A 27,518-nucleotide genomic window follows, 5' to 3' on the forward strand; every position below is an offset into this window, starting at 1 on the left:
TTTTTCATCACCAGCTTGCCGAATCTGTCTGCTATTAATATTGCGCTGTACGATGTTTTATTTTTTGCGAGTTGGAATTTTTCTATTCCTGTAAATAATTGACGAAATGAGAATGCAGTAGAATTATTTACGTAAATACTTTTTTTTAATTAGATGTAAATTTCGTGACATGTTTCGAGAACTAATTAAAGCGAATTTTTTTTTTTTTTTTTTTTTTTGCTTTCACGATCTTTAACAGATAAAAACAAATGTTAATGTTCTATTTACATAACTTCAAGCTGATATTGATTATTTTATTCATGTATTTACTCACTGCTTAGACATAATTGTTATCATTATTTTATATTATTATTGCATTTTTTCTAGAATCAAATCGAAAAAAAATCGAAAAAAACAACCAATTTCCAGTAGTTTTTTCCTCTTTTTTTTTGTACTAGCTGCCTCTAAAAATGAGAAACTTAGCATCATTTACATTGATCTGCTGCGATTGTCGGGAGCAGCTCGCCGACAGCGCCCTCTAAAAAAAAGTGAACAATCGTTGCCACTTCTAAATAGGAAAGATTTATCTCCTCCCTTCTACCTCCCTGATTGCAGCGAAAGTAAGAAACCATATGGTCACTCAGTTTCATAAAGTACAAGTTAATGTTATTTAGACATAATTGAAAAGGAATAGTTGTATTGTAAATATAACATAGTAAATTTAGTTTTTTTTTTTTTTTTTTTTTTTTTTTTTGCACAAAAAATTTATAATAAGGAATATTATCAGAATTAGTTTCTCATAGCATGTAGAGTAAATCTTAAGAAGTCCCCTAAGTCCCATGTGAGTTTCCATCCAAAATGGCGGATCAAAGATGGCTTCCTAGTACTTTTTGTTTTCTATATAACTCGCTCAAAAAAGAAGATTTTTTAGTTCTAAAAAAACCTGTGTGCTCTAAAAGTAATACTGCTTTCATATATACCCTAAAATAACTAATAAAAAAGATGAAGAATCTGAAAAGGGGGGTAAAAGTGACCTTTAAAGAATTTTCAAAAAAAATTGCAGAATATCATTCATTTAGTAATTTAAAAACTGGCATATAATATCTTATAGAAAAACCTGTTAAATATATAAAGAGAAGATAGTAATGTCAGTAAAAATCTAGAAAAAAAAAGCATCATCATTGAACATCGTCATCAACCTCATCTTCGAAACTGCGCACAGACACTGAATTTTCACATCTTTCACCTTAACAATGCAATAAAAATTTGGAACATTAAAGATCTGCATTTTCATTGGCACCTGAGATCACAGTCTCACATAGTTACGGTTCTTTCGTAGTCACAAAACATTAGGTAAAGAAGAAGAAGGGGACGAACGAAAGAACGAGAAATGAAGAAAGCATTGTGCACAGTTCACCTTCTTTCATAAAACATTCCCATTCAATTGGATTTATGTTTTTCTTCAGCCACTGTTGTACTTGAGGATAAACACAAAAGTAAGGCTGTGAAGCTGCTGCAATTGTGGGTGGAAGAGTTGCCAGGTTTTAAATTTCGAAGAACGAGTTTTGGTTAATTAGTTATTACTTCAATTGTATCGTGAGGCGTTTAGGGAATTAAGTCTTACCCCAACAAAAAGATGGTTCAGGAACACTTCTGCTGTCTGAGGGACCTTTTCTGGCAGTTGGAACTATTCAACTCTGAGATCAGAGAAAGCAATTTGAGGTTTTCCTGTAGCAAATTGAAAATTCTAGATTTCCCCTTTCTGAATATTGAAGACGTGGAGTCGCATCCTGTGGCTGAGTAGAGAAAAATGAGGATCCTTCGACGGACTAAGGCTTCTTGAACTTTCTATATTTTGTAATATTTTCTTTCGCATTAAATTGGTTTGGGAATAAAAAATACAGTGATGTTCCAGGCATACCTCTTTCACGTAGAATCGAGAGCAGATTTTTATCAGTACCTATTATTACGATTGGTCTGGAGCTGTTCTGGCATGTTTTTATTGCAATTGGGCAAACTAATATATTGACTTCCCTATCCACTTGTACAACAGTCATTCCTCCTAATTGGAAGTATTCCTTCATTTGAATAAATCTTGATTTGTTTTCAGAATCCCGCAAAGTGGTTGGTCTATATAGTCGTTTCCACCACATTTTCTTCAAAACGCAGTAGTCTTAGACAGTTGCGACATCACCCTTCTTTGTTCCTTCCAATGTTAGTTGGTAATGCACCAGTGTATCCATTAAAAACCACTGCTTTATATAAAAAGAAGTTTTTTCTGAAGAAACTTGAAATATTTGAGGCATAAATGTCTTTTTATTACTATGTCTAACTCCTCCCATGCCAATGCGTGCATAAGAATTCTTCATCTTTAATTGACGAATAGATTGGTGGTGGCCTAACAAGTCTCTACTGATAAATGATAGCTGCCACGCTTTTTTTTTTTTTTTTAATCCTTTCTCAGAGGAACCCAACCAGAAAGCGAGAGTAGTTGAGGCGCTAATTCATATTTCAAATGATCTCGTAAACTATCGTTTGATTTGAAAACAGCAGCATCCTGGTGAAAAACTATGGAAGACTGAACAAAACGCTCATTTCTTAGTAATAACCCCCTTTTTTCTTCTGATGTTAAACTTCCCCAAAAGAACTTCCTAAATTTGAAGGCAGTAATTTTTCGCCGACATTTTTTCTACTGTCACATAATTATATGGAAAAACAATTAAAAAAAATCATTCTTGAGTAACTATTTGCTACGTAAAATGCACAAAAATACCATTTAGAGGTAACAATGACCTTTTTATTTTAAAATAATATTTTTGAACGATTTTTGACGAATTTCCAATATTACTGTAAGTTTTTTTTTTTTTTAAATATAGGAATTTCAAAGAACTAAACAGATCAGTATTGAATTTTAACACCGAAAATGTTGCATTTCAGACAAAAAACACCAAGTTGCAGATCATATATGTTTATAGCTTTTTCCGGGGAAATGGCGATTATATACCAGCACCAATTCAAACATACATAGCATTTTCTAAAACTGAAGAATCACAACTACACTGGTGGACAATTGCTAAGGACGGATGTAAATAGCAGCGTTATAGCAACCACAAAATGAAGGCAAGGAAATATGGAAATTAGCATAAGTTCGGGACACTGTAAGACATGTCGTGAGTATTCAAATTTTGACTCACGACGTTTCTTGTTGCGTGACATTGCTGATAAGCGATAGAAAGGATTGGGCGCTTGATAACCATTGTTGTTCAAATGTCAATTTTGTTGGGAGAAAAAAAAAAAAAAAAACAATTGACGAACTTGCATTTTTCTGTATGTCTTCCCGACATCCCTTAGATGGTTTTATGGGTGGCCGTGTGGTTGGTAACATCGAAGAAGGGCAGAAAAATTTAGATATTGCCAGGGTGTTCCACGTCAGCCACTGGGTTGTTTCTAGAATTTAGAAGTCATTTTAAACAAATAGAATGTGTAACAAATGTCACGAGGGAGGTCGTGTAAGCAATACGACGTCAGCAGAGGATTGGTATTTTGTGCTAGCAACGAAAAGGAACCAACGCAACACAGCTACTGAGGTAGCAAAGCAGTTTTCTGCTGCTACTAGCAAGCAAATATCCCGAAAAACTGTAGCCAGACGTTTGAATGCAGTAAAGCTATACGTCCGTCAGCTTGTTTTGTACAGTCATAGAAAAAAAACGAAACACTTTTAATTATTCGGCCATTATACATGCTAGAAAGGAAAGAAAGGTGTCATCCGACTTGGTTTAAAGTCTTCTTTAAAACTACGTGGGTAAAATTTTGATAAGGGACCATATACAAAGCAAAATGAGCACCAACTCTTGATTTTCAAATGGGAACCCCTAATTTTTGCTACATAATTATTTTTAGACCACAGAATACAGCCAGGATACGAAATTTCACTGTATTCCGTGCAGTAGAACAGGAGTTATTAACAAAAAACGTTTTAGGGACCGTCTCCACATTGAAAACGCTTCTTTCAAGGTCACGGCTTAAATGGAATGTAAACAAAGAAAAAATCGAGATTATCCAGCTCAATTCATGATTTTTTGAAGTTCTCTTCGATACTTTTTAGCCGATTATGTTGCGGCAAAAAGCAATTTAAGGTCTTTTTTTTTTTTTTGAAAAATAAAAAGTTAAAATATTTACTGATTTTTGTTTATCTGGATTAACCCAAGAAAGATGTATGGGGTTTGGCTCGTCCATCGTATAGATCGTTGTTTAGTAAATCGAATAATGAAAAATTAAAAGTAATGGAACTTTTTGCCTTTTTTAATATGAACCTATTGGATTGCTTATATTAACATTCAGCAAATTAGCCTCATAGAAATGTAAATATCCAACCTTATACCTAGAAAGATGATGTGAATATGTTTTGATAAATGTATTGCGTCTATGTTGCAGGTTTATTTTGGAATGACATAGAAAGTCTTTTGATGTAAAATGGAATTGCGCGTTTCTAATTTCGCAGAACATCGGCAGAAGTTAGGGTCATCGCACACAAAAATATAAAAAATATACCGCACTACGTGGGAAGACGCAGCATTAAATAGATTGGAGACTCGAGCGAAGCAAGGTCAATTTATTCCGTGAAAATTTGCTTTAAATACATAAAATGAAAGAAGTATCAATCTAAAAAATAAAACAGAGACAGGAGAATATAAATACCCGTTAATGAGCAAACCGTTCATACTCGAACTTTATTTGGGAAAAATTTGGTTATTTGAATTAACACATTGGACAAACACAGTAATTGTTCTAATGGCTTTTTTGTATACAAAAAAAGAGAATTTGTTTTAAATCCAAATTTGATGCGAAAGATCATTATGCGTGGTATTATTTAAAAAGCATAACAGAATCAGCGGTTTTAGTTAAACATGTAATGGCTCATAAAAGCAATTTAGGAAAGTAATTCCCCAATGCTGTTTCTAGCAACGAGATTCGAGATGATCCACCCGTAATAAAGACAAAAGTAATTTTAGCTCAAACCAAGGTGAACTGAAATCTGACTTCTTGTCATTTCTCCGATTTTGTAAGATTGCTAACAAAACCTCGCATTATTTGATTTTGTTTCGCGATCTATATACCTGCAAACTAATATTTTCTCTGGTATCAAGCTGGCGCACCTACAGCAATACTATCCAGAGGCTACAATTTCGTCCTCATGATAGATTTTTTCAGACTGGAATTGGAACTAATCGTGAGGGATGCAGAAGTCATCTTATTGAAGCTGAGATTTTGTATAAACTGGTAGGTAAAGTAAATTTATCTGCTGTATATTTACGGCATCTCACTGTCCAGATAAATTATCTTCATCCACCAGTTTTTAGGCACTCTTCGCTTCAATGACATGACACCTGCTTCATTATTCGGTTAAACCTAGTTCAGGGCTGTTGGGCTCATTATTAGGACCCACAGCAACCATCGGATGGGATTACCAAACCGTAATTGCATCGCAGTTAAGACGCGGGACGCATTCAGTCCGCGAAGCCGGTCCGCGGGGCCCCTTGTTTGCTTAGAGTAAGATCAGAAAGTAAAAATAGTTCCAGTGGCAAAACGTTGGAGCCGAATATTCAGATATTGGATTCTGAAAAACATGCATATAATAAGATAGGCATCTATAATTGATAACAATAATTTATTATAACTTTCTTTCTTTGTCGATATTTTTCCATGTTATTCAAAAAAGAAGAAAATTTGAAATTTTATCTTTGTCTTGCGGGAATGATTTTATTATGAAATGCTCTTACCCTAATTCGTTTTTCTCGCCTCCTGAACATTTTTAGAAAATGGATATGTCCCCATTTGATAAGTTACTCCTCAGTTGAGATCAGCAAAAGTGAGTTTTTTAAAGCTATTTTCTAACAGTTCTTTCCCAACTGTATTTGCGTCTTCCAATGTGACGATGTTTGACAGAGCGAAATCCCGAGCTTCTTTGGCTGGGATATCTGCTGACTTTTTACAAAAATTAGGGGACAAAATTAGTGTTTGTACTAAAGCCTCGTTGCAGAAAACTGGTGCCCAATCTTTAGATGCTTTGCCCAGTGGATGTTTGACTATTTTATTCCGCTAATGAAGAAGATTTAATTATAACAAATTTCAAACAAATAAGGTGTAAAAGATTTTCCTTAAGTGACATTTTACTCAATTTATTATCAGTTGTTTTACGACATAGCAACCAGCAAATATTATATCGTATTTATAAAAAGTAGAAACAAGGTTGGATTCAAAGCCGTCTTAGAACCAAAATGTCGGATAGGTCGGTCTGTCCCTCTCACGAGATTCTACTTCCAACGAATAGACATCTCCAAACCAGAGCCAAAGCTAAGATAGAATTGCAAGTAAGAACCAATCATCTCACATTGCCTGCAATTCTTGCCTTGCAAGGCCTGCTGATATCCAGTGACTTATTCGCTTTCATTGGGAGCTTAGTTAATGTGGATGGGCTGTAATCTAATTGAAGCAGATGCACTTAATAAGTACTCTCATTTAATCTTTAAACTGGGAGCTAAAAATATTTTCAACAACAGTGGGAAGTCTACACTCGTGCAACTTGAAGAAATTCAGGAAACTTCTTGCCAAAGTTACTTAATATTTCCAGGAAGTGGATGAAAACCTGGGAAATCTCAAAGCGTTTCACGGAAAGAACCAGCAACGTTTCTGAGTTTTTTTTTAACAGTGTGAGCATTTTTTTTTTTTTTTTTTTGCCGTATTCCAAAAAAAAGAAGAAGAAGAAGAGTTGCTATTAATAATTTAATCAAACAAACTTTACAAATCATGCAAAAGTTGTATCGTGTTTTTTAAGGATTCTAGGACAAAATGGTGTAGTGAGAGGCAGAAATAATGTTATAATTTAAAAAAACGGGTTGTTAAAATAAAACTTGGAAGGCGTGTTTTAGTTTGCGAGCCGGAAAAATAACGTTACTTCACATATTTCGTTTAATGTGATACCATTACGTTGTAAATACCCATTCAGAAGGCAAATAAATCTTCTAAAACTCTGTGTCATTCAGTTCATGGCGGTAGGGCAACGATTTTTTTGAAGCGAAACTATGCGAGGGATTTATGAGTAACTCAAATGTTTTAACGATTTTCAGTCTTTTTAAACAATAAGTTTTTTCTTGAAATTAGAACGTACGAATTTGTCACCTGCTGTTAGTAGAATATACAGGGTGATTATAATTAAAGTTCCACCTTCAAAACGCTATAAAAATAAAACCACTGGTCAGAATGACGTCAAACTTCAGCGGAATATTATCGAAGATGGGGGAAGAAAAATAAATAGTAGGAATTTTTAGTAATAGATGGCGCTGTAAGCATCATATTTAATAGTGCGTCTATGTTGCAGGTTTATTTTGGAATGACATAGAAATCTTTTGATGTAAAATGGAATTGCGCGTTTCTAATTTCGCAGAACATCGGCAGAAGTTAGGGTCATCGCACACAAAAATATAAAAAATATACCGCACTACGTGGGAAAACGCAGCATTAAATAGATTGGAGACTCGAGCGAAGCAAGGTCAATTTATTCCGTGAAAATTTGCTTTAAATACATAAAATGAAAGAAGTATCAATCTAAAAAATAAAACAGAGACAGGAGAATATAAATACCCGTTAATGAGCAAACCGTTCATACTCGAACTTTATTTGGGAAAAATTTGGTTATTTGAATTAACACATTGGACAAACACAGTAATTGTTCTAATGGCTTTTTTGTATACAAAAAAAGAGAATTTGTTTTAAATCCAAATTTGATGCGAAAGATCATTATGCGTGGTATTATTTAAAAAGCATAACACAATCGGCGGTTTTAGTTAAACATGTAATGGCTCATAAAAGCAATTTAGGAAAGTAATTCCCCAATGCTGTTTCTAGCAACGAGATTCGAGATGATCCAACCCGTAATAAAGACAAAAGTAATTTTAGCTCAAACCAAGGTGAACTGAAATCTGACTTCTTGTCATTTCTCCGATTTTGTAAGATTGCTAACAAAACCTCGCATTATTTGATTTTGTTTCGCGATCTATATACCTGCAAACTAATATTTTCTCTGGTATCAAGCTGGCGCACCTACAGCAATACTATCCAGAGGCTACAATTATCGTCCTCATGATAGATTTTTCAGACTGGAATTGGAACTAATCGTGAGGGATGCAGAAGTCATCTTATTGAAGCTGAGATTTTGTATAAACTGGTAGGTAAAGTAAATTTATCTGCTGTATATTTACGGCATCTCACTGTCCAGATAAATTATCTTCATCCACCAGTTTTTAGGCACTCTTCGCTTCAATGACATGACACCTGCTTCATTATTCGGTTAAACCTAGTTCAGGGCTGTTGGGCTCATTATTAGGACCCACAGCAACCATCGGATGGGATTACCAAACCGTAATTGCATCGCAGTTAAGACGCGGGACGCATTCGGTCCGCGGGGCCCCTTGTTTGCTTAGAGTAAGATCAGAAAGTAAAAATAGTTCCAGTGGCATAACGTTGGAGCCGAATATTCAGATATTGGATTCTGAAAAACATGCATATAATAAGATATTCATCTATAATTGATAACAATAATTTATTATAACTTTCTTTCTTTGTCGATATTTTTCCATGTTATTCAAAAAAAAAGAAAATTTGAAATTTTATCTTTGTCTTGCGGGAATGATTTTATTATGAAATGCACCGACAATGACTGAGAAAGTAAATAGAAAAATAGTATTTTAATTATAATTAAGAATAGACAAAAATTTAACTTAATCTAACACCCAAATTAATGTTTTGTTAAATCTTTGACGAAATCAAAAAAAAAAAAAAAAATTCACAATTAGCCACAACAATTACTTTGCGTGCAGAATTCGGGCTCAAAATATGCGGCCCATTACTGCGACCGACATTTCCTTTCCTACATCTTAACACATTGAAAATTATTCAAACACTATACAAAAAAAAAAAAAATAAATAAATAAATAATAATAATAATAATAATAATTCCTGAAAACCAGTAAACTTATCTAAGAGCAAATATTACTTTTTGACCCATCTGGATACTGTTAAAGGCGCAACTTCACACTGTCGGCTATTTTTCGAGTACTTTTTCCCGATTTAGGCAAGGCAATAATTTTTCCTTTTAGTAAATTATCACCGGAAAGAGCAATTAATTCTACACTGTCTATTGCAACATGACTAGCAAGACAATGAGGTTTTGTTGTATGTTTCTGTGAAAAAGTTGTGCATATTTATTTATTTATTTTTTGAGTTATTGTTTTACAAAAGGCAATGGCTAAACGCAAAAAAAAAAAAAAAAAAAAAAAAAAAAAAAAAAAAAACAGAAGTATTTTAAGTGTAGCTTTTAATTTAAAAAGTTCTATAAAATATTCTTTTATTAGACAATGAAGTAGTGTTTCGCATTATTTACACATTGACGTCTGAACGATATCCACAAAAAACTGACGGTTGCAATATTGTGTTGTTCTTCTGCAGAGACAGCGAATAAATTTATGCATTTAAAAAATGCATAGACGAACTCTAATGTAGAAAATCCACGTTATAATTCGTTTGCTTATTTTGTTGAACAATTTTTTTCTTCTTTTACGAAGAAACCAACTTTCATAATTTCTGTTTTAAAAAGTATACGGACCCCTAAAGTAGGAAAAATGAATTATTTTGCATAGCGCAAAAACTACTGAATATTTGGAGCTCAAATTTTGGATTCCCACATAAAAGCTCTTCCAGATTGTTTTTCTGTTAAAATTTAATATGGTTTCAGATCATATTTTTTTTTAAATATTAAAATAATTCATAAAAAAACTAAAATTTCATTTTAGGTGTTGTAAATTATGTTTTTATTATTGGGTCGGTTCATATTTTGATATAAAAAAAAATCTTTGCCGTGCCTAATATAGTTTTTGTGTTATTAGTAAAAATATCAAAATACGTTTTAACATTACGAGAGGAATTTTTCAAAACTTGATTCTGAAGTAACGGCTGGATCGAATTAAACAAAACTTTGTATACAATGTTAAAAAAGAATGCTGATCACAAATATGTGATAAAAAAAGGGGGTTCTCATTGAAAAGTTTGAAGTTGATGCTCGTTTTAATATGAAGACGACCCCTTAACAACAATTTTTTACCATAATTATGTAGAACTTTTTATTTCTGAAACAATGACACCTTACACGTGTCTCTAGTGTCAATAGTCTTTGAATACGATCGAGTGTTTCGTTTTTTTTTTTTCTATGACTGTACATCTCAATGTCTACAAGTCAGTGTTTTAAACTTTTGTAATGATATCTTCAGCATCGCATTTGGAGAGAAGTCAACTGGGCTTGTGTACTATTCTCAGATGAAAACAGGTTCAGTCTATCGTCTAATTGTGGACAACTGTCATGGCATGGATAGGATTATGATCAATGGTCGTACGTCGCTCGTGTGCTTCCAAACAAGACTATGACGGCTAGTGAGACATTAATGTTGTTCTACTGCCTCATATTCACGTGTTCTGTGGTGCTGTGGACGATGAGTTCGTTTTCATGGAAGGCAACGTAATAATAATCACCGTCCAAGAGTATCTGGCTCACTCAAAATATTCAACCCATCGGATGGCCAGCACGTTCTATAGATCTGAATCATACTGAAAATGTTTGGGATGCCTTCGGGAGGAGTCCTCCAATAAGCAAGGACACCGTAATCCGTGACTGACAGAAGAATGGGATAAATTACCCCAACAGCTGCTGGATAATGTTGTGTAAAGCATCACATGACGTGTGGAAGCTTGTAACGCTCTTCATGGTAGCCATATCCCATATTGACATCTTCGCCGGAACGCATGGGGGCGGCAATAACATTTATTCACTTTTACGTATTTACCCCAAAATGACCGTTTCATCGTTTCAACGCTTTTCAACGTCTTCTGGATTTTAGAGCACAATAAATTATCGTCATTGCAATTTTCTAGAGTTCTGGCATTAGTTTATTTCACTTGTCAAGGAATTACGCTTACTTTTTTACGCGTTACATAGCCCATTGAAATCCGTCCTTAGCAATTGTCCACCAGTGTATTTGAGAGAAAATATTCTTTAAAAAATACTCCAAAAAATTAAAAAATATATTTATTTTAGTAGCTTATGTGTTCAGCTGCAAATTACATAGTACACAGAAATTTCAGTTTTTGGTGTTAAAACTGGTTAGAAATTTTTTATTGGTTATTTTAAATTATGTATCGAAACAATATTACTTATAGAGCCTACAGTGTTTTTCAGAGAACTGAAAAATTTTCATTTTTGACCGAGTTATAAGGAGATCAAAAAGTACTATAGGCGGCCATCTTTGATCTGCCATTTTGGATAGAAGCTCACATGGGAACTTAGGGGACTTTTCAGGATTTGTTCTACACATGTTCAGGAACTAATCCTGAAAAATTTAGCTAATCATAAATTTGTCGCATCGACCCTATTTTCGGCTTAAATTTAGAGATAATAGATGAAGCATATAAAGCATTATGAACTTCTGCATTTAAAATACACTGCATGACAAAAATACTCTTTTGTCAAGCTTCGATCAGTTTCGAATCCTGCTTTATAACACTATAGTCTGGGAAGGCAGATATTTTGGAGCGTCTTGAACATTAAATGTCTAACATAATTATGATATTATCTTTATTCAAAAAATTATGCTTCATGTTATTGTAGCTATGTTTTTTTCTGCAACGATCAATTACTTGCTACCAAGTTTTTTATACCACCCTGCATGTGTATGCTGAGGTATTTTATAACCATTGTTTTACCTTTTTTACTTTTTCCCATAATTTTTAGGCGTTGTAGTCAGCGGGAGTGATTCTTCGTCTGAAGTATCTACCCTTCGTATTGATGCCATGTCTACTAAAACATCTGGTATAACATGATTTTTCCTTCTGATTTCTTTCAATCCATCAATATTTTTATGGTGAAAACATTGTTAGCTTCATATTTATAGCGAACTTACTTTTTTCTTTACTGAAAGACGTATTATTGTTATTGCTGTCTTGTACATAGATAAATAGTAATCAAAATCTGCTAACGTCCACAAAACAAGTTCGGCAGATTTTGGTGCATCAGGCTGTATAAAAGTTCGTCGGATGATAAAGGTAAGTCGGGTGTAAGTAGTTCTTGGAAAAGACAGCTGAAAAGGCTTCGCACCAGAAGAAATGTGCAGGAGTTAACTGGGAGTCGGTCTTCAAATGGAGTATATTCTGGTTTTATCTGGAGCTATTTTCATGTCTTTTAAGTGACCAGTGCTAAGTCTTGCGCGGATTGAAGATAGGTTTGGAGGACAGTTGAGGAGTAATTTATCAAAAGGGAACCTATCCACTTTTTAGAAAAATTCATTTTATGACTTTTTCTAAATCTTTCAGATGACATTTATCAAAACACTTACTCTCAAGAAGACCAAAAGAGGAAAATCCTTTTTTATTTAAGGGTAAAGTGTGGCTTTTTTTGATCAAAAGGTAGCAAATCCGTCCCCTGCACGTTCTATTTTGAAAAAAAGGGGACATCTCCGGAAAGAATCTGTAGTACGAAGACGTTTAGACTCAAAGGAACACAGGTCAAATATCCTCAAATTTTAATCCACCACTTTTAGGTTCATGTACTTCGATAACTGAATATGAGAAGGTGAAATATTAGGGTTTTGGCGAAATTGGAATTCTAAACATTCAGGTTTTCGTTCAAAAGGGCACATATCCAAAATTAAAATGGGGATATCTCCTTGCTTTTTTTTTTTTTTTTTTTTACACAAACTTTTCTTACTCGGGGCCATGATTTGCTGTGCCTTCGTGCTCAATTCTGTACCCAGAGAAGAGTTGATTAAACTATTTGCTCTTACCCTAATTCGTTTTTCTCGCCTCCTGAACATTTTTAGAAAATGGATATGTCCCCATTTGATAAGTTAGTCCTCAGTTGAGATCAGCAAAAGTGAGTTTTTTAAAGCTATTTTCTAACAGTTCTTTCCCAACTGTATTTGCGTCTTCCAATGTGACGATGCTTGACAGAGCCAAATCCCGAGCTTCTTAGGCTGGGATATCTGCAGACTTTTTACAAAAATTAGGGGACAAAATTAGTGTTTGTACTAAAGCCTCGTTGCAGAAAACTGGTGCCCAAGCTTTAGATGCTTTGCCCAGTGGATGTTTGACTATTTTATTCCGCTAATGAAGAAGATTTAATTATAACAAATTTCAAACAAATAAGGTGTAAAAGATTTTCCTTAAGTGACATTTTACTCAATTTATTATCAGTTGTTTTACGACATAGCAACCAGCAAATATTATATCGTATTTATAAAAAGTAGAAACAAGGTTGGATTCAAAGCCGTCTTAGAACCAAAATGTCGGATAGGTCGGTCTGTCCCTCTCACGGGGTTCTACTTCCAACGAATAGACATCTCCAAACCAGAGCCAAAGCTAAGATAGAATTGCAAGTAAGAACCAATCATCTCACATTGACTGCAATTCTTGCCTTGCAAGGCCTGCTGATATCCAGTGACTTATTCGCTTTCATTGGGAGCTTAGTTAATGTGGATGGGCTGTAATCTAATTGAAGCAGATGCACTTAATAAGTACTCTCATTTAATCTTTAAACTGGGAGCTAAAAATATTTTCAACAACAGTGGGAAGTCTACACTCGTGCAACTTGAAGAAATTCAGGAAACTTCTTGCCAAAGTTACTTAATATTTCCAGGAAGTGGATGAAAACCTGGGAAATCTCAAAGCGTTTCACGGAAAGAACCAGCAACGTTTCTGAGTTTTTTTTTAACAGTGTGAGCATTTTTTTTTTTGCCGTATTCCAAAAAAAAGAAGAAGAAGAAGAGTTGCTATTAATAATTTAATCAAACAAACTTTACAAATCATGCAAAAGTTGTATCGTGTTTTTTAAGGATTCTAGGACAAAATGGTGTAGTGAGAGGCAGAAATAATGTTATAATTTAAAAAAACGGGTTGTTAAAATAAAACTTGGAAGGCGTGTTTTAGTTTGCGAGCCGGAAAAATAACGTTACTTCACATATTTCGTTTAATGTGATACCATTACGTTGTAAATACCCATTCAGAAGGCAAATAAATCTTCTAAAACTCTGTGTCATTCAGTTCATGGCGGTAGGGCAACGATTTTTTTGAAGCGAAACTATGCGAGGGATTTATGAGTAACTCAAATGTTTTAACGATTTTCAGTCTTTTTAAACAATAAGTTTTTTCTTGAAATTAGAACGTACGAATTTTTCACCTGCTGTTAGTAGAATATACAGGGTGATTATAATTAAAGTTCCACCTTCAAAACGCTATAAAAATAAAACCACTGGTCAGAATGACGTCTAACTTCAGCGGAATATTATCGAAGAAGGGGGAAGAAAAATAAATAGTAGGAATTTTTAGTAATAGATGGCACTGTAAGCATCATATTTAATAGTGGTCGACTACAAATGACAAATAAATAAAAAAAAATTACCTAAGGTGTAAACTATACGCTAAAACACCGTACTACTCAGCGTGCACGAGGGTATTGGTGTGATACTGTTAGTTAAGAAAGCCCATCCAACACGGAAAGGTCATATCACATCGGATGGGAAAAATTGGTTTTTAATTGTCCTGAGGCCGAAAGCCGCATAAAAAGCATCAGTGCATCAGTTAAAATCAAATCGGTCTTTAATTTTCGTGAGACTGGCGGAAAAGATGTTCAATATAATATACCCCGTTTTCTGCAACAAGTTGAAATCGAGAAACAGCATGTTCTACGACTGATTGAAATGTTTTCGGGGTCACGTTTAGAATGTGTTGCGAAATGCATGCCTTCAGCTCAGCAAAGTTTGCAATCGGAGCACTGAACACAACAGCTTTTAGATAGCCCCATATCCAGAATTCACACGGGTTAAGATCAGGTGATCGGGACGGCCAGGTCTTTCATTGAAACAGTCAAAGTGAACTTCTCTGATGCGGAATGAGGAAAAAAATCCTGTTATTTGGCGTTTTTATGACAACTTCAATGAGTCTGGCGCATGACAGGTGTTTTGATTTACATATTCTGACTCTTGCAGCGCCATCTATTGCTGAAAATTCCAACTATTTATTTATTTATTTTTTATTTATTTTTTTTTTTTTTTTTTTGTCATACGATTTCCCCCTTCTTCGATAATATTCTGTTGAAATTTGAGGTCATTCTGACCAGTGGTTGTATTTTTACAGCGTTTTGAAAGTGGAACTTTAATTATAATCACCCTGTATAAGACTGGTTTACGTGTTCATTATTAAAAGATTATTTTACGCCTTTAGATTTTTTGAAGTTGGTAGGTATGTGTATGAATGTGTTCATGTGTTATTAAATGATTTTCCTTAAAACTTTTAGACGTTGCTGCCACAAAGAGTGATCCTTTATCTGCTGCATCTACTCTTCGTGTTGGTGACATAACTGCAGAATCAGCAGGTGACATTTGTTCACTTTTTTATTTCTTTCAAATTACACTGAAAAACAAATGTTAACGAATTTTATGTTCCTCAAAGTACTTTGGGTATTTCTTATAGATTTATAGTTGCTGAAAAATAATATGTCTGCAAAATTTTTCTACCACCCTCTAGTTTTCAGAAATTTTATTGATACGTTTTGGATTACATAGGCTATCTTAAAGCGGTTGCAAGTTTACTGTTTTTTTCTTTTAGATGCTTTTGATTCATAGACGTATGTTTTTTTACTCCTAACAGCGATAGAATATATAACAAGAAAGTAAAAACCGAATTCACATTGATAAGTTTTATTTTTGCGACTTCGAGCAGATGGCACTTGGCGTTTCGTATCATTTCGGTTTCACGCAAGATCACGGTATTTGAAGTTGTATTTAGGTGCGTGTAAATGCCCTGCCATGGGTTCCTGTAGCTTATTCTTGCATATTGAAAGAATTTTACGAAAATATGAAGATATTGCTTCATGAAAATGACTACGCACATCAGAATTGGAGCATATGGACAACTTTTGAAGTAATTGCCATTTTCATTGGCCTACAACCTGATTACACAAAATACTGCTTCTCTCTGTGTGAGAGGGACAGAAGGGAAAAACATGAACATTGCATCAAAAGAGATCGGCAGAGTGCAAACAAATGTTGCAGGTGAAAAAAAATATTCAAAATGCTCCTCCAATTGATTTTTTAAAAAAATCCCACATCTTTACACATAAAGTTGGAATTGATGAAGAGTTTCGTTAAAGCAATGAATAAGAAAGCAGGTGGATTTCAATATTTGCAGGAACAGTTCCCATCACTCACTAATGAAAAAATTATATTTTCATTGACCCACAAATAAAAAAGATTATGAAGGAAAAAATTTTATAGCTAGTTTAGATGATTTAGGAAAAACAGCATGGATTGATTTTAAAATTTTTTGTGACACAATTCTTTGGATATAAGTCCTAACTATGAATAATTTATTAAAAACATGTTAAAAAATTACAAAAAATTAGAATGTTCATTGTCATTGAAAATTTGTTTTTTGACATCTCACTTAAATTTTTTCCCCTAAAACTATGGGAGCTGTGAGCATCGAGCGTTCGTAGCGCTTCTACCAGATATTTCTGCAATTGAAGAGCGATGTTAAAAACGGTTTACTAATATGCTCGGGCTTACTTTTGGAATCTTATTAGAGAAGTTTGTGATAGGGCCAACAATAGACTCCGCAGTTAAGGCTTTTACAGCTACATGAAGAATGAATTTTAGGAAGTATTTTAAGAGCATTATTATTTTTTTCATCAAAAATCTCTTCCATTCTTCTACAACTTTTTAAACAATATATATTTTTTTGTGTTTTACATTAGTTTTCAGCTTTGTAATTGTTTATATAAAATATAAATGACAAAAATGTTGTACATTTGTTGAATAAATGTCATTAAATTGAGATTTAAGAATTTTGGATTTTTCAAAAATCTGTGAAACTAGTGGAAACTCGGAACGTTTCCCGGAGAAAATCTGTAGCGTTTCGGAATTTCTTTACAGTGCATTTATGTGTGTTCAGCTGTCGTTACTTAATTTTGATCTGTGGTTGTTTTTTCTAAAACTTTTAGATGTTGCAGCAGCAAAGAGTAATCCTTCATATGATGGTTCTGCTCTTCGTATTGGTGACAGGATTACTGAATCACCAGGTAACATGTTTTCACTTTCAGCTTTTTTTCCCCAAATCATTATAATTTGTTTATGGTAATAACCCTGTTAAATTCAAGTGTTATCAAGATTTTAGTTCTGTACGCACAGCCAGACTAACGTAGGTCCAAAAAAGGCGATTTTCAAGTTATTACTGCTTTTATGTAGAATCTTATTCCACATCGAATTATAACAACGAAAATCTATGAAAAAATTTCCTTAATAGTTAATTACACCGCAAACCATAGCAATTGATGTCTCTCAGGCTAATTTAACGCATGTTTTCTCTACTGGAGAATGGCAGAGGACGCTTTGGAAATCAAGCAGTTCAGCAGGTTCAGCATTAAGCACCATTTCTTTCAAAGTTTCATCTCAAATTCCTTTCGAAAGTGGAGGATCCGAGTTTACCCACTTCTTCCTATTAAAGAGAACATGGTAGTCTCTCAGTACCGAAATATAAATCTTAAATTGAAATGTTTTATCTGAAATTTACATTGCAATTGGAAGCTCCTTGTTTTCCCATTTAGCCAATCGACGAGTTAATGAAAGTCTTCAACTTCAAAATTGAGGTAAGGAGTTGTAAATTTTCGAAAGTTTTCCTTGGGGAAGGAAATTTCCTTGACATTACATTCATAATTCGATTCAAACCAAGTACCCTGATGAATTTCGATCATTGTAATAAATGCTCTTATTATACTTCATCAAGGAGATAACGGGATTTGATCATTGTTTCAAAGAGGTGTTTAGAACCCTCCTGGAAGGACTGAAGAATCTTAATAGCAAACCACATTGTATCATACACTTTTATAATACAGTTTACCAGTGTGTTTAAATTTCGTGATGTTTTATAAATTATCATTTATTGCTGCAAAGTTCAAATTGCCTTCGTTAACCACCTTATGGGTAATAACGTTCCAGGTTCTCGCTTTCACAAAATCTTAGCTTACTGGACACTGGTCAGAAATTAATAAGCACTGCTCATTAGTGCTGGATCATTTCTGATTATTTATGGAGGATTTTTTGAATTGGTTAAAATTGTACTGTTGGAAACTTCACCCGCAGCTTTTGCTTTTTCAATGATTCTACGGAATGCATCTGACCCTTCACACGTAGTCTAAGTACTTTAGTAGAATTTTTAATTGAAGTTCGTTAAAATGAAGATGATATGCTAACCACTGCAACAGTTTCTTTAAATTAACTTTGAGAAGACGAGTTACATATCCATTTCTTCCAGCATTTACATTTGTTCCCTTACATTGCCGTAATCTTTATTTTAAAAAAAAATGAAGATGATATGTTAACCATTGTAGTGTGTTTGTATGTTTACAGGGTGTCCAGAAAAGAACTCCTTGATTTCAAAATTAAATGTCTCGAAAAATCAAAGACCGATATTGAAATAAAATAAACGGTACGTTTATTGTGAAACCCATAAAAATCATGAACAGAAACTTGGTAATTAGTAACAAAAATTGACAACAGAAGGCGCTGCACGTTGTAATTGCACTAGAAATCCCTATAAATAGTGCTGCAAAGGGGTTGAGGCTTCAGCAGTAGTTTTGCCTCGGAGAGGTACATAAATTTATGCTAGAAATTATCGTCCAATCTTTCGGAGCACTATTTATGGGGACTTCTATCGCAATTAGATCGTGCAGCGTCCCCTGTTGTCAATTTTTGTTACTAATTTCCAAGTTTCTGTACATGAAATTTATGGGCTTCACAAGCCACATACTGTTAATTTCATTCCAATATCGGCCTTTTATTTTCGAGACATTTAAATTTGAATCCAGGGAGTCCTTTCCTGGACACCCTGTATCTTCACTTTTGTGCCATGGGTACGAGTTTCTCAATGTTGTGATAAAATTTTTTTAGCAACTAGTGTAAAGATATGCTCCGTTTCTTTATGCGGTGTTTTCTCCTTTTGCTCTGTTATATCCATTTCAAATTGACCTGCCCCAATGAAGGGCGAACTTGCTGTCCCTAAATACTGCAGAGTCAGCAAAGCTTACTAAATAGTTAAGTATTCAACCTTATATACTAAGATAATAAAGGTTCTAGAAAAATGAATGGCTTTGATTGGGAAGGCTTCTGAGTTTTCAGAAAGATTCAAGGCTAATTTCTGAAAGATTACTAACTTTTATCTTGAAAATTAACTGTTTTATTTTTTTGCCAGATATTTTATTTACAGAATTTAGCCGTATTGACTGCCCATTAATTTCCTCGAACATTATTGATTTTTTTTCAGTGTCAAACAAAATGAACTTTGATTAATAACCTTAGGTTGTTTCTTTGCAGGAACTTCTCAAGACTCTGGATTATTTGCTACAGTCTCTTTTCTTGCTGATTTGATGATGCTGTTGCTACTAATACTCTTGGTAATGCAGAATTTCTAATTGGTTAATTAAAAAAATGTAAACATAAAGTTCAAGTCTTACGAAGATGATGTAGTTTCTTTATTTATTTATTTATTTATTTTTGAGGAAAGTGTCTACTAAGAATGAATAAATTCATAGAAATCAATTAATCTAAAGTAAAATGTCAAAATTGATTTAGCAGCTGTTTTTATTTAGCGTAATAAAAATTTTCTCCTGGGAGGGACTTGTATTTATTTTATACTAATTACCGCAATTAGATTGGAAAAGTCCTAAAATCAAAAACGCTGTGCGATATTGGTTCCCAAACCCTTGAGCTGTTCATGTTAAGTAATTTTAGAGAAATTAGAGGTTTCGAGGAGCACCGTCACAACAAAAGCTCGCTCATCAAGTTTAAGAACTCTATTTAGAGTTTCACGACGCAAGCTCAGTGATCTCGCTCACGAGATACTAGGGTAACACCCTCAGTGATTGGCAGGTCACCAGCAATTGGCACTTCCAACAAAAATGTCCTAAAATAAGATTTGTACCCAATCTTTTAAAAGTAGAAGTCTATATACCAACTGAATGTACATTTGCTTTAAAGATTATAACTTCAATTCATTTCACTAAATGGTAGCAGTGAAAAGGGAAGAGAAACAATTGTGGCTTGTGTCAAATATCAGACATTTTTATAGCAACAGCTTCTTCTCTGGCTTAAGGGAAGCATGCGCATCAATCCATTAAAATCTGACTTAAAATATATTTTAAATTTTGGTTGTCAAAAATTTTGTTTAGTTGAAAGATGTTACTTTGAGCGGGTAGAAGTATAATTTTGTCCATTTTTGGATTTTTGAAGTAATGATGGATGCCATTTAGTGGTATTTCAGTTTTGCTAGTCTCCAGTAGTTGGCACATGTGCCTACAGTCGCTAATGTGTTGTGCAATATGTCACTAGTTTGATTTCTGATGCTTTTGCAGCAACAATATTACATGGGTTCTACTGCTGATTTAAATCCTACAGAATATACTGTTAAATGTTTGAGAGAAACAATAAAAAACAAATATGATTGCTCATTAGTCAGATATTGCGACTGTAAAGGACCGTTTCATTTTTTATGGTCCCTTAGAATCATCAGGTTTATGTTCCTTTTTCTGTGGAAACAGCTCTATAATTCGTAAAATCAAAACTGCATACCTACTAATGAAACAGGAATAATCTCGATATTCATATAAAATTACCTACTTTAAATTAACATAAATTATGTTTCTTATAATGATAAAATCTGTGTGTAATCTAAAAGTGAAAAATAAGTGATTTTCCAGTTCTATTAACATGTGCCATTCACAAGATGTCATACAGTGATACGAGGTGTATCAGGTGCCAATTACTTTTGATTTTTGTAACTTCTTATATTTTTTTAAATAAAAATTTCGATTCAAATATTTTTGCTTTTTGTGAACTAAATAGATGACCAGATGTGCATTCTTTGATACAAAAATATTTGCAAGTGAATATTTTGTTTCTAAGTAATGAAAACAAAGGTAAGTTTAAAACGACAAACCCTTAAAGTGCCAACTACTGGGGTCGTTACCCTACATCTTTCTAGTGTAGCAGGTGTGATTTGAGCAATATGTTAATAAATAGTCCTACGCTATCTGACTTTGAGGCGTTTTCAGCTCGCAAAACACAGAGCTGATTATTTTTTTCCATTCATACTGTTAAGAGTTCGTGATACGACTTCACACTTTCTTTAAATGACGACACAGTTCTTGAGAAAAGCACGGGAGATTTATTTACACCTATATGCAGGAAATATAGTTGAAACTGCTAAATCCACCATAGCAATTACACTGTAAAAACGATTCAGAAACGTTCCTGGAAAATAATAGGCAGCTGATGTGCCCAATATCTTCCAGTAACATATCTTGGAAAAACCAGGAACGTTTTCCGCTAAAAGTCAGTAACCTTTCTGAAATTAACCTTAAAACTTTCTGAAGAAATGTGAAATATTACCTGTTATAGCCAGTCATGTCTAAAATCTTCAAGAAAAATTATCGTAGGTTTAGTGCAAGTAATTAGAACCTTCCTGATTTACCAAGAAGGATCCATAAAAATCAGGGCGACCACGGCCAAAGCTATTCAAGAAGGAACCAAGCATATCTCTTGCCAACAATTCCTTGCTTGCGAAGCTGTAGCTATCCACTGACTTTTTTTTGCTCTCATTGGAAGCTTAGTCAAACGGGACAAGCCGTAAGCAGCTTCAGCCCGATACACTTAATAAACACGCTCATTCAATCTTTAAACTGGTTGCTAAAACTATTTTCCACAAGAGTGAAAAGTCTGCACGCGTGGAACTTGTAGCGATTCAGGAAACTTTTTTGTGAAAATACTTGTTTTTACGGGGAAATAGGTGAAAACGTGTGAAATCCCGAGACATTCCACGGAAATAACCAGTAACGTTTCGGAATTTTTTTACAGTGTAGGCAAATATCAATTAACACCGTAAACTCAACGGTTACACACGTATTTACATCCAAATACGCGAAAACACAGTGAGAAGGCACAATAACAGAGCTAACGGCTCAGACAGTTTAATAAAAGCAAAACTAAAACTTTATCACGCGCGGAGGCTATTTATAAATCCTAGAGATGTTTCGACAAAATTCGAAATGCTTCTCGACGTTTTCTTTTTATTCCATTCATAAATGTTATTCGGGGACCATATACTTCAGTCGAATGTTAGAGGGTTGTATGTACATTACAAGCAAATATTTACAGGTTACGTAACTAAGATAATTTTAGATGAAAAATAATGGAATAAACGCCAAATTTAGCTATATTACAAAAAATTAATAAAAAAAATAATTACTATTTACAGAATTTTTAACAATACATTTGTTGAGTAAATCCTCACAAAACATATGCTCTGTACTATCTTTTCTTTGGAATTAGAAATGTATATTTAAAAGCAAAGAGTCTTACTCCAAATCGATGTTCATTTCAATTTGTGAATTGACACGATTTTTTTTTTTTTCATTGATTTAAACTATTTTCATGCTGATATGAAAGCATTTTAGTTTTCCCAAGAGAAATTGATTGAATTTTAGCTAGCTGATGTTTTTTGCATAAACTCAACCCCAATCATCCAAATAATAATCCCCGCCGAATTTGCCAAACAGCAATACTTATGCCTAAGGGTAGTTTTGAAGGTATGGGTTAGAAACTAAACAAATTGTTGGTATTCGAAAAAAAAAAGTATTTGTGCAAGTTTTTGTCAAGCAATTTTCAATTTTATATTGAGATTGTTTCATATACATTCGTGTGTTTTGCCGTGATTTTTTCTTACTGTAAACTGAATAAATGATTCACTGTAAATATATCAGTACATATAACGATTCGGCGGTAAAAAATATCTCAATTTTAGTTTGATTTAAAAAATGTTTTCTGCTCTGTGTACTTTAATGCGGAATATCTAGCCAACTTCCCTGATTTTCATTAATTGCTCTTATTGAGCAATCACATTGCTTATTGTTTTCATTTGGCGTTTGAGTGGCGATCCTTTGATTTTATTCCCCCCCCCCCCGCCTGCCTCTGCAGCACCACCGTCGACCGGCCCTTCCGATGCTGCTCCTATAGCGAAAATCGTCTCCAGGTTGCACCCATATCCTGCGCACACGCGCATGCATACACACACATACACACAAACATATACACACACAAACACATTTACACACACATTTACACACACACATACACACACACATATACACACACACCTACGCACCCATACATAACCACACAATCATGCCTGCACACAGACACAAACACACACACCTACAAACACACACGCCTACATACACACACACACACAAACACACACTCGTGATTGCGAAAAACATAATTTGAATTCAAGATGTCAAAATTCAAACTTGTTTTTCTTTTAATTTTTTTTTATTTCTTTTCATATTTTTACTACATTTGTTCATTTTTACTTTGTCAATGATTTTTACAAAAAATTCTGATGAATGAAAATCGATTATAAGTAAAAGAGAAGGGGTAATATATTTGATTGTTTATTAAAATAATAATAATAAAATTCACTTTAAATTTCATGTGTTTTTATCAGACGCGGGAGGGGAAGTCAATGAAGAAATATATATATATATATATATATATATATATATATATATATATATATATATATACTAGCTATGATGTTTATTATTTGCACAAAATAAGTAAGAAACTGCTGTTAATAAGTAAAATTTTAAAACAAGTTTCAAGGCAAAATTCTACTTAGTACTCTTTGCACAAAATCCGAGTTACTTTGCAATGCTTTTCTTATAGTTTTAGTTTCTTTTTTTGTTTTAAATTAGCAACAAACAAAGCATGGCCTGCAAGACTCTTATTTGTTGTATCAAGTATATAGTTTTCGAAATGGGTTTGCACTCGCAATAATTTAGAAAATTAACTACCCACATCTAGTTCACGAAAAAAAAATAAATAAATAAATAAATAAAACACAGCATCGAGTCCTTTGAATTCATTTGAGTTTTGACGTCCTAAATTCAAATTATCTCTTTCGCAATCATGAATTGCCATAGGGTCCTACTCATTAGACTGCTTGCTTCTACAAATGGAATGGCATGAAATCTAGACAAAGATCTTTCCCGTCATAGTATGACTGCGGTGATTTCTGGATTATGTAATATGAGGCATATCCAGAAAAAAAGAAAGAAATTAAAATTAGGATGCTGTAATAAAGGTGTAGTAATTATGAGCGATTTGCGCCCCATACAGTAATCATAAAGAATATATTTACAGCATATACCGCTGTGGTATTTTTATTTCTTATCATTCTTAAACGATGTGAATTTGTAATCTGGAAATTTTGTATCAGATGAAGTTTTGCTATTACGTTCATCTGTGCATATTTTTTTCTGAAAAAAAGTGATGAAAAAAAAGAGTTAGTCCCTAAAAACCGCGTTCTTGATATAAAATCTGCTTGAGTTAAGCCTTGAAAGAAAGGAAATGAAGGAACGGAATTTGCAAACGATTTGGAACCATAACAACGGATATTAGTCCATCTGAATAAATTTTTAAAACAAAAGAATAGGAAAAATAAAAGGAACATTAACTGCGTTCAATTGAGGATAATTAGTAATTCATAATTACTAAAACCAAAAAACTCAGTTTCAAAGAGTATGCAACATAAATAATGTGGAGGTTATCATACATCAGAACTTGTGGTGTATTGATATTTTAAAGCTGTCTTGGGTAATATTCATGGTTGCAAAAGTTAACTGGGTTTTATTCCCTGGATTTATAAATCTTTTGAATTACTAGCATTCTGCTCTAAAACTATAATCTGACTATAATCTGACCTAGGATCAAGAGCACCACATCTATGTGGTGCATTTTATATTATCCACTCAGATGAGAGCTTCAGAGACCCTCCCACCAATCAACTGATTGGTTCATCAGTTTTAATGCTCAGATAATTCTGAGCAACTGGGTCGCAGAAGAATTCTATTTTTTGTATACAATATACAAAGCCCCATGGTATACATATACATAAATGAAGTTACAAATGTTGCTTGATTAACAAGAGAAAACCTAATTTTTGACCGCATATTTGTTGCAATTACACCCAGAAGCAATATATATCAGCATGAAAATTATTCGATTAAGTAAAAATTAGAAAAACATTTGAGCAAAGGGATGTAAGTGACAAAATTAAAAACTTGGAGATAACCAGCAGGGGAAACTGGGGAGGTTTGACCCACTTTTTAATTTTTTTTTTTTTTAAATTTCCATAAAAAAAATCCCAGTTGACTTTTTATGAAAGGAAAAATATCTATTACTTTTTAAATTGCTGTTTTTTATTTAAATTTAAAATTATTTTTTTATATACGATTTTTCAAGGGTGTCCAAACTAGATCAAACCTCCCCACTTGAGGGAGGTTTGACCAACTGCACTGTAAAAAAAGTCCGAGACGTTACTGACTATTTACGTGTAACGTTTCGGGATTTCAACGGTTTTTACCCACTTCCTGGAAATATCAAGTATCCTTGTCAAAAAGTTTCCTGAATTGCTACAAGTTGTTCGAAAGCAGACTTTTCTCTGTTGTAAAAAATATTTTTAGCTCCCAGTTTAAAGAATCACTTGTGCGAATACGGCTCGTCTATACTGAATAAACTCCCAAAAGGAGCTATTAAATATAGACTACGTAGCTTTGCAAGAACTGCAATCAGGTGAGATGCTTGATACTTATAAGCAATTCTGGCTTAGCTTTGGCCATGTTGACGATATTGTTTTTGGAACTGTCTTGATAAATCAGGAAGGTTCCAAGCTTTTATATTATTCCTACTTAAGATTACTCTAAAGTTCCAATGGCACGACTGGCTTTAAACGGGAAGATTCTGGATTTTTCAGGAAAGTTACTGAGTTTTAACGGAAAACGTTCCTGGGTTTTGCAAGGCATGTTACTGCCATAGATTGGGCGCATCAGCAGCCTTTATTTTCCAGGAACGTTTCTGAATCGTTTTTACAGTGTGAGGTTAAAATTTATAAAAACTATACTGAAAAGTAAATATGTCTGATTAATTGCTATTAAATGATACAAGCAACAATTACACCAAACGAAAAATTATTATTATTTTTTCAATAAAAAGAGAATATTTCACGTTTCTACTAGCTGTTTGAACACAAGTATAATCTTCGTTTCACTGTTTGCTTTTTAAAAATAGTTTTAGACATTTTTTTACTCTTTTTCATATTATGCATTTTTTTCTATCTCAGCTATGACAGGGTTGTCTGTCAAACTTCTAGATGTGATCCGTTTTCTATCTCCTTTTACTTTTCTAGGTCCTGCTTTGGCAAATGGGAGTAGCTGTTCAGGTGTTACGAGTTGTGAGTTGGGTTAATAAGGGACTGTATGGGTTGAATATCTTAATAAGTATATTAAGCAAAGTGGAAAAGCAAATTTCAGTTGTGTTTCGTTTGATCAGAATCATTCACAAATAGGAAGTGTTTCAAATGACTATTATCTATATGTAAAGTGACGTTAATTACTATGTAAGAGCAACATTTATTTCATTTAAACTAAACACAGTCTTACTTAAGGGGACCGTGGACCTTCCACATAGCTCAAATCGGTCAAAAATATGATTTTTTTATTCCGTGGAAGTAACAATACATGAAGTGTGCTGAATCGTATGAAAAAAACCGCTTGTATTTTCCATCAAAATGGCTGTAAAACATATAAACGAAGTCGAAAAACTAAGTAAAACTAAGTGTCAAACATGTAAATTAAGTTTCAATAAATTCTTACATTGGTATTAATGTCAAATATTTAGTCATCGTGAAAATATCTTTCGGGAGGTATTAAAATACGAAGAACATGAAATGTAGGTGAAATTAGACTTTAACGTCATTTATCTCGGACTGGAAAATTCGATGCGACACAGATTGAAAAAAGCTCCATGCGACTTAATTTTTGTTCGATATGTTTCAAATTTCAGAATATGATACTTTGGTAGTAGTTTGATAAAACTGGGTATGCATTAAGTTTTAAGAGAATTTTATGTTGCTTAAAAATATTAAAGTTTTGATTTTTATGTAATATTTGCAACAAAAACTATTGCTTTACGCGAAAAAAAATACTGTGCGGAGTTAATAATGGACCAATCCTTAAATGGATACCCAAAGTTCTTGGCAATGTTCTGTTCTTTGATAAAATGCAAATTGTTTGAGAAAAGAGCAAAAATTGAGTCGCATGGAGCATTTTAAAATTTTTATTTTAAATTTCAAAATTTTTAATTTTAATTAAATTTTTATATTGTTGCATTTTTTTTGCTTGATATTTTGCATGCTAATAAACTTACTAACTTTTATGCCCAGTTTCATATTTCAAAATTAATAAACAAAAGAAAAAGTTTCCCTTAAAACAAATAAAATAAAGGAAATAGTTTTAAAACTGTTACATCATCAAACGAAATTAAATGGGGAGATTT

The 27,518-nt window shown here is 33.4% G+C and overlaps 1 protein-coding gene across 2 annotated transcripts in view; it reads left to right on the forward strand.

Moving 5' to 3' along the window:
• The window catches only part of LOC129227302 (tolloid-like protein 2), a 209,626-nt gene that overhangs the window by 174,802 nt on the left and 7,306 nt on the right, over nt 1-27,518 (forward strand). For both annotated transcript variants that reach the window (XM_054861841.1, XM_054861842.1), the window contains 4 exons: nt 11,816-11,893; nt 15,371-15,448; nt 17,075-17,152; nt 19,443-19,522. In XM_054861841.1, the coding sequence (XP_054717816.1) occupies nt 11,816-11,893; nt 15,371-15,448; nt 17,075-17,152; nt 19,443-19,522 (314 nt within the window). The remainder of the gene's footprint in view (nt 1-11,815; nt 11,894-15,370; nt 15,449-17,074; nt 17,153-19,442; nt 19,523-27,518) is intronic.

This window comes from Uloborus diversus, chromosome 8, assembly GCF_026930045.1.
Source record: "Uloborus diversus isolate 005 chromosome 8, Udiv.v.3.1, whole genome shotgun sequence".
Taxonomy (NCBI): Eukaryota; Metazoa; Arthropoda; class Arachnida; order Araneae; family Uloboridae; genus Uloborus; species Uloborus diversus.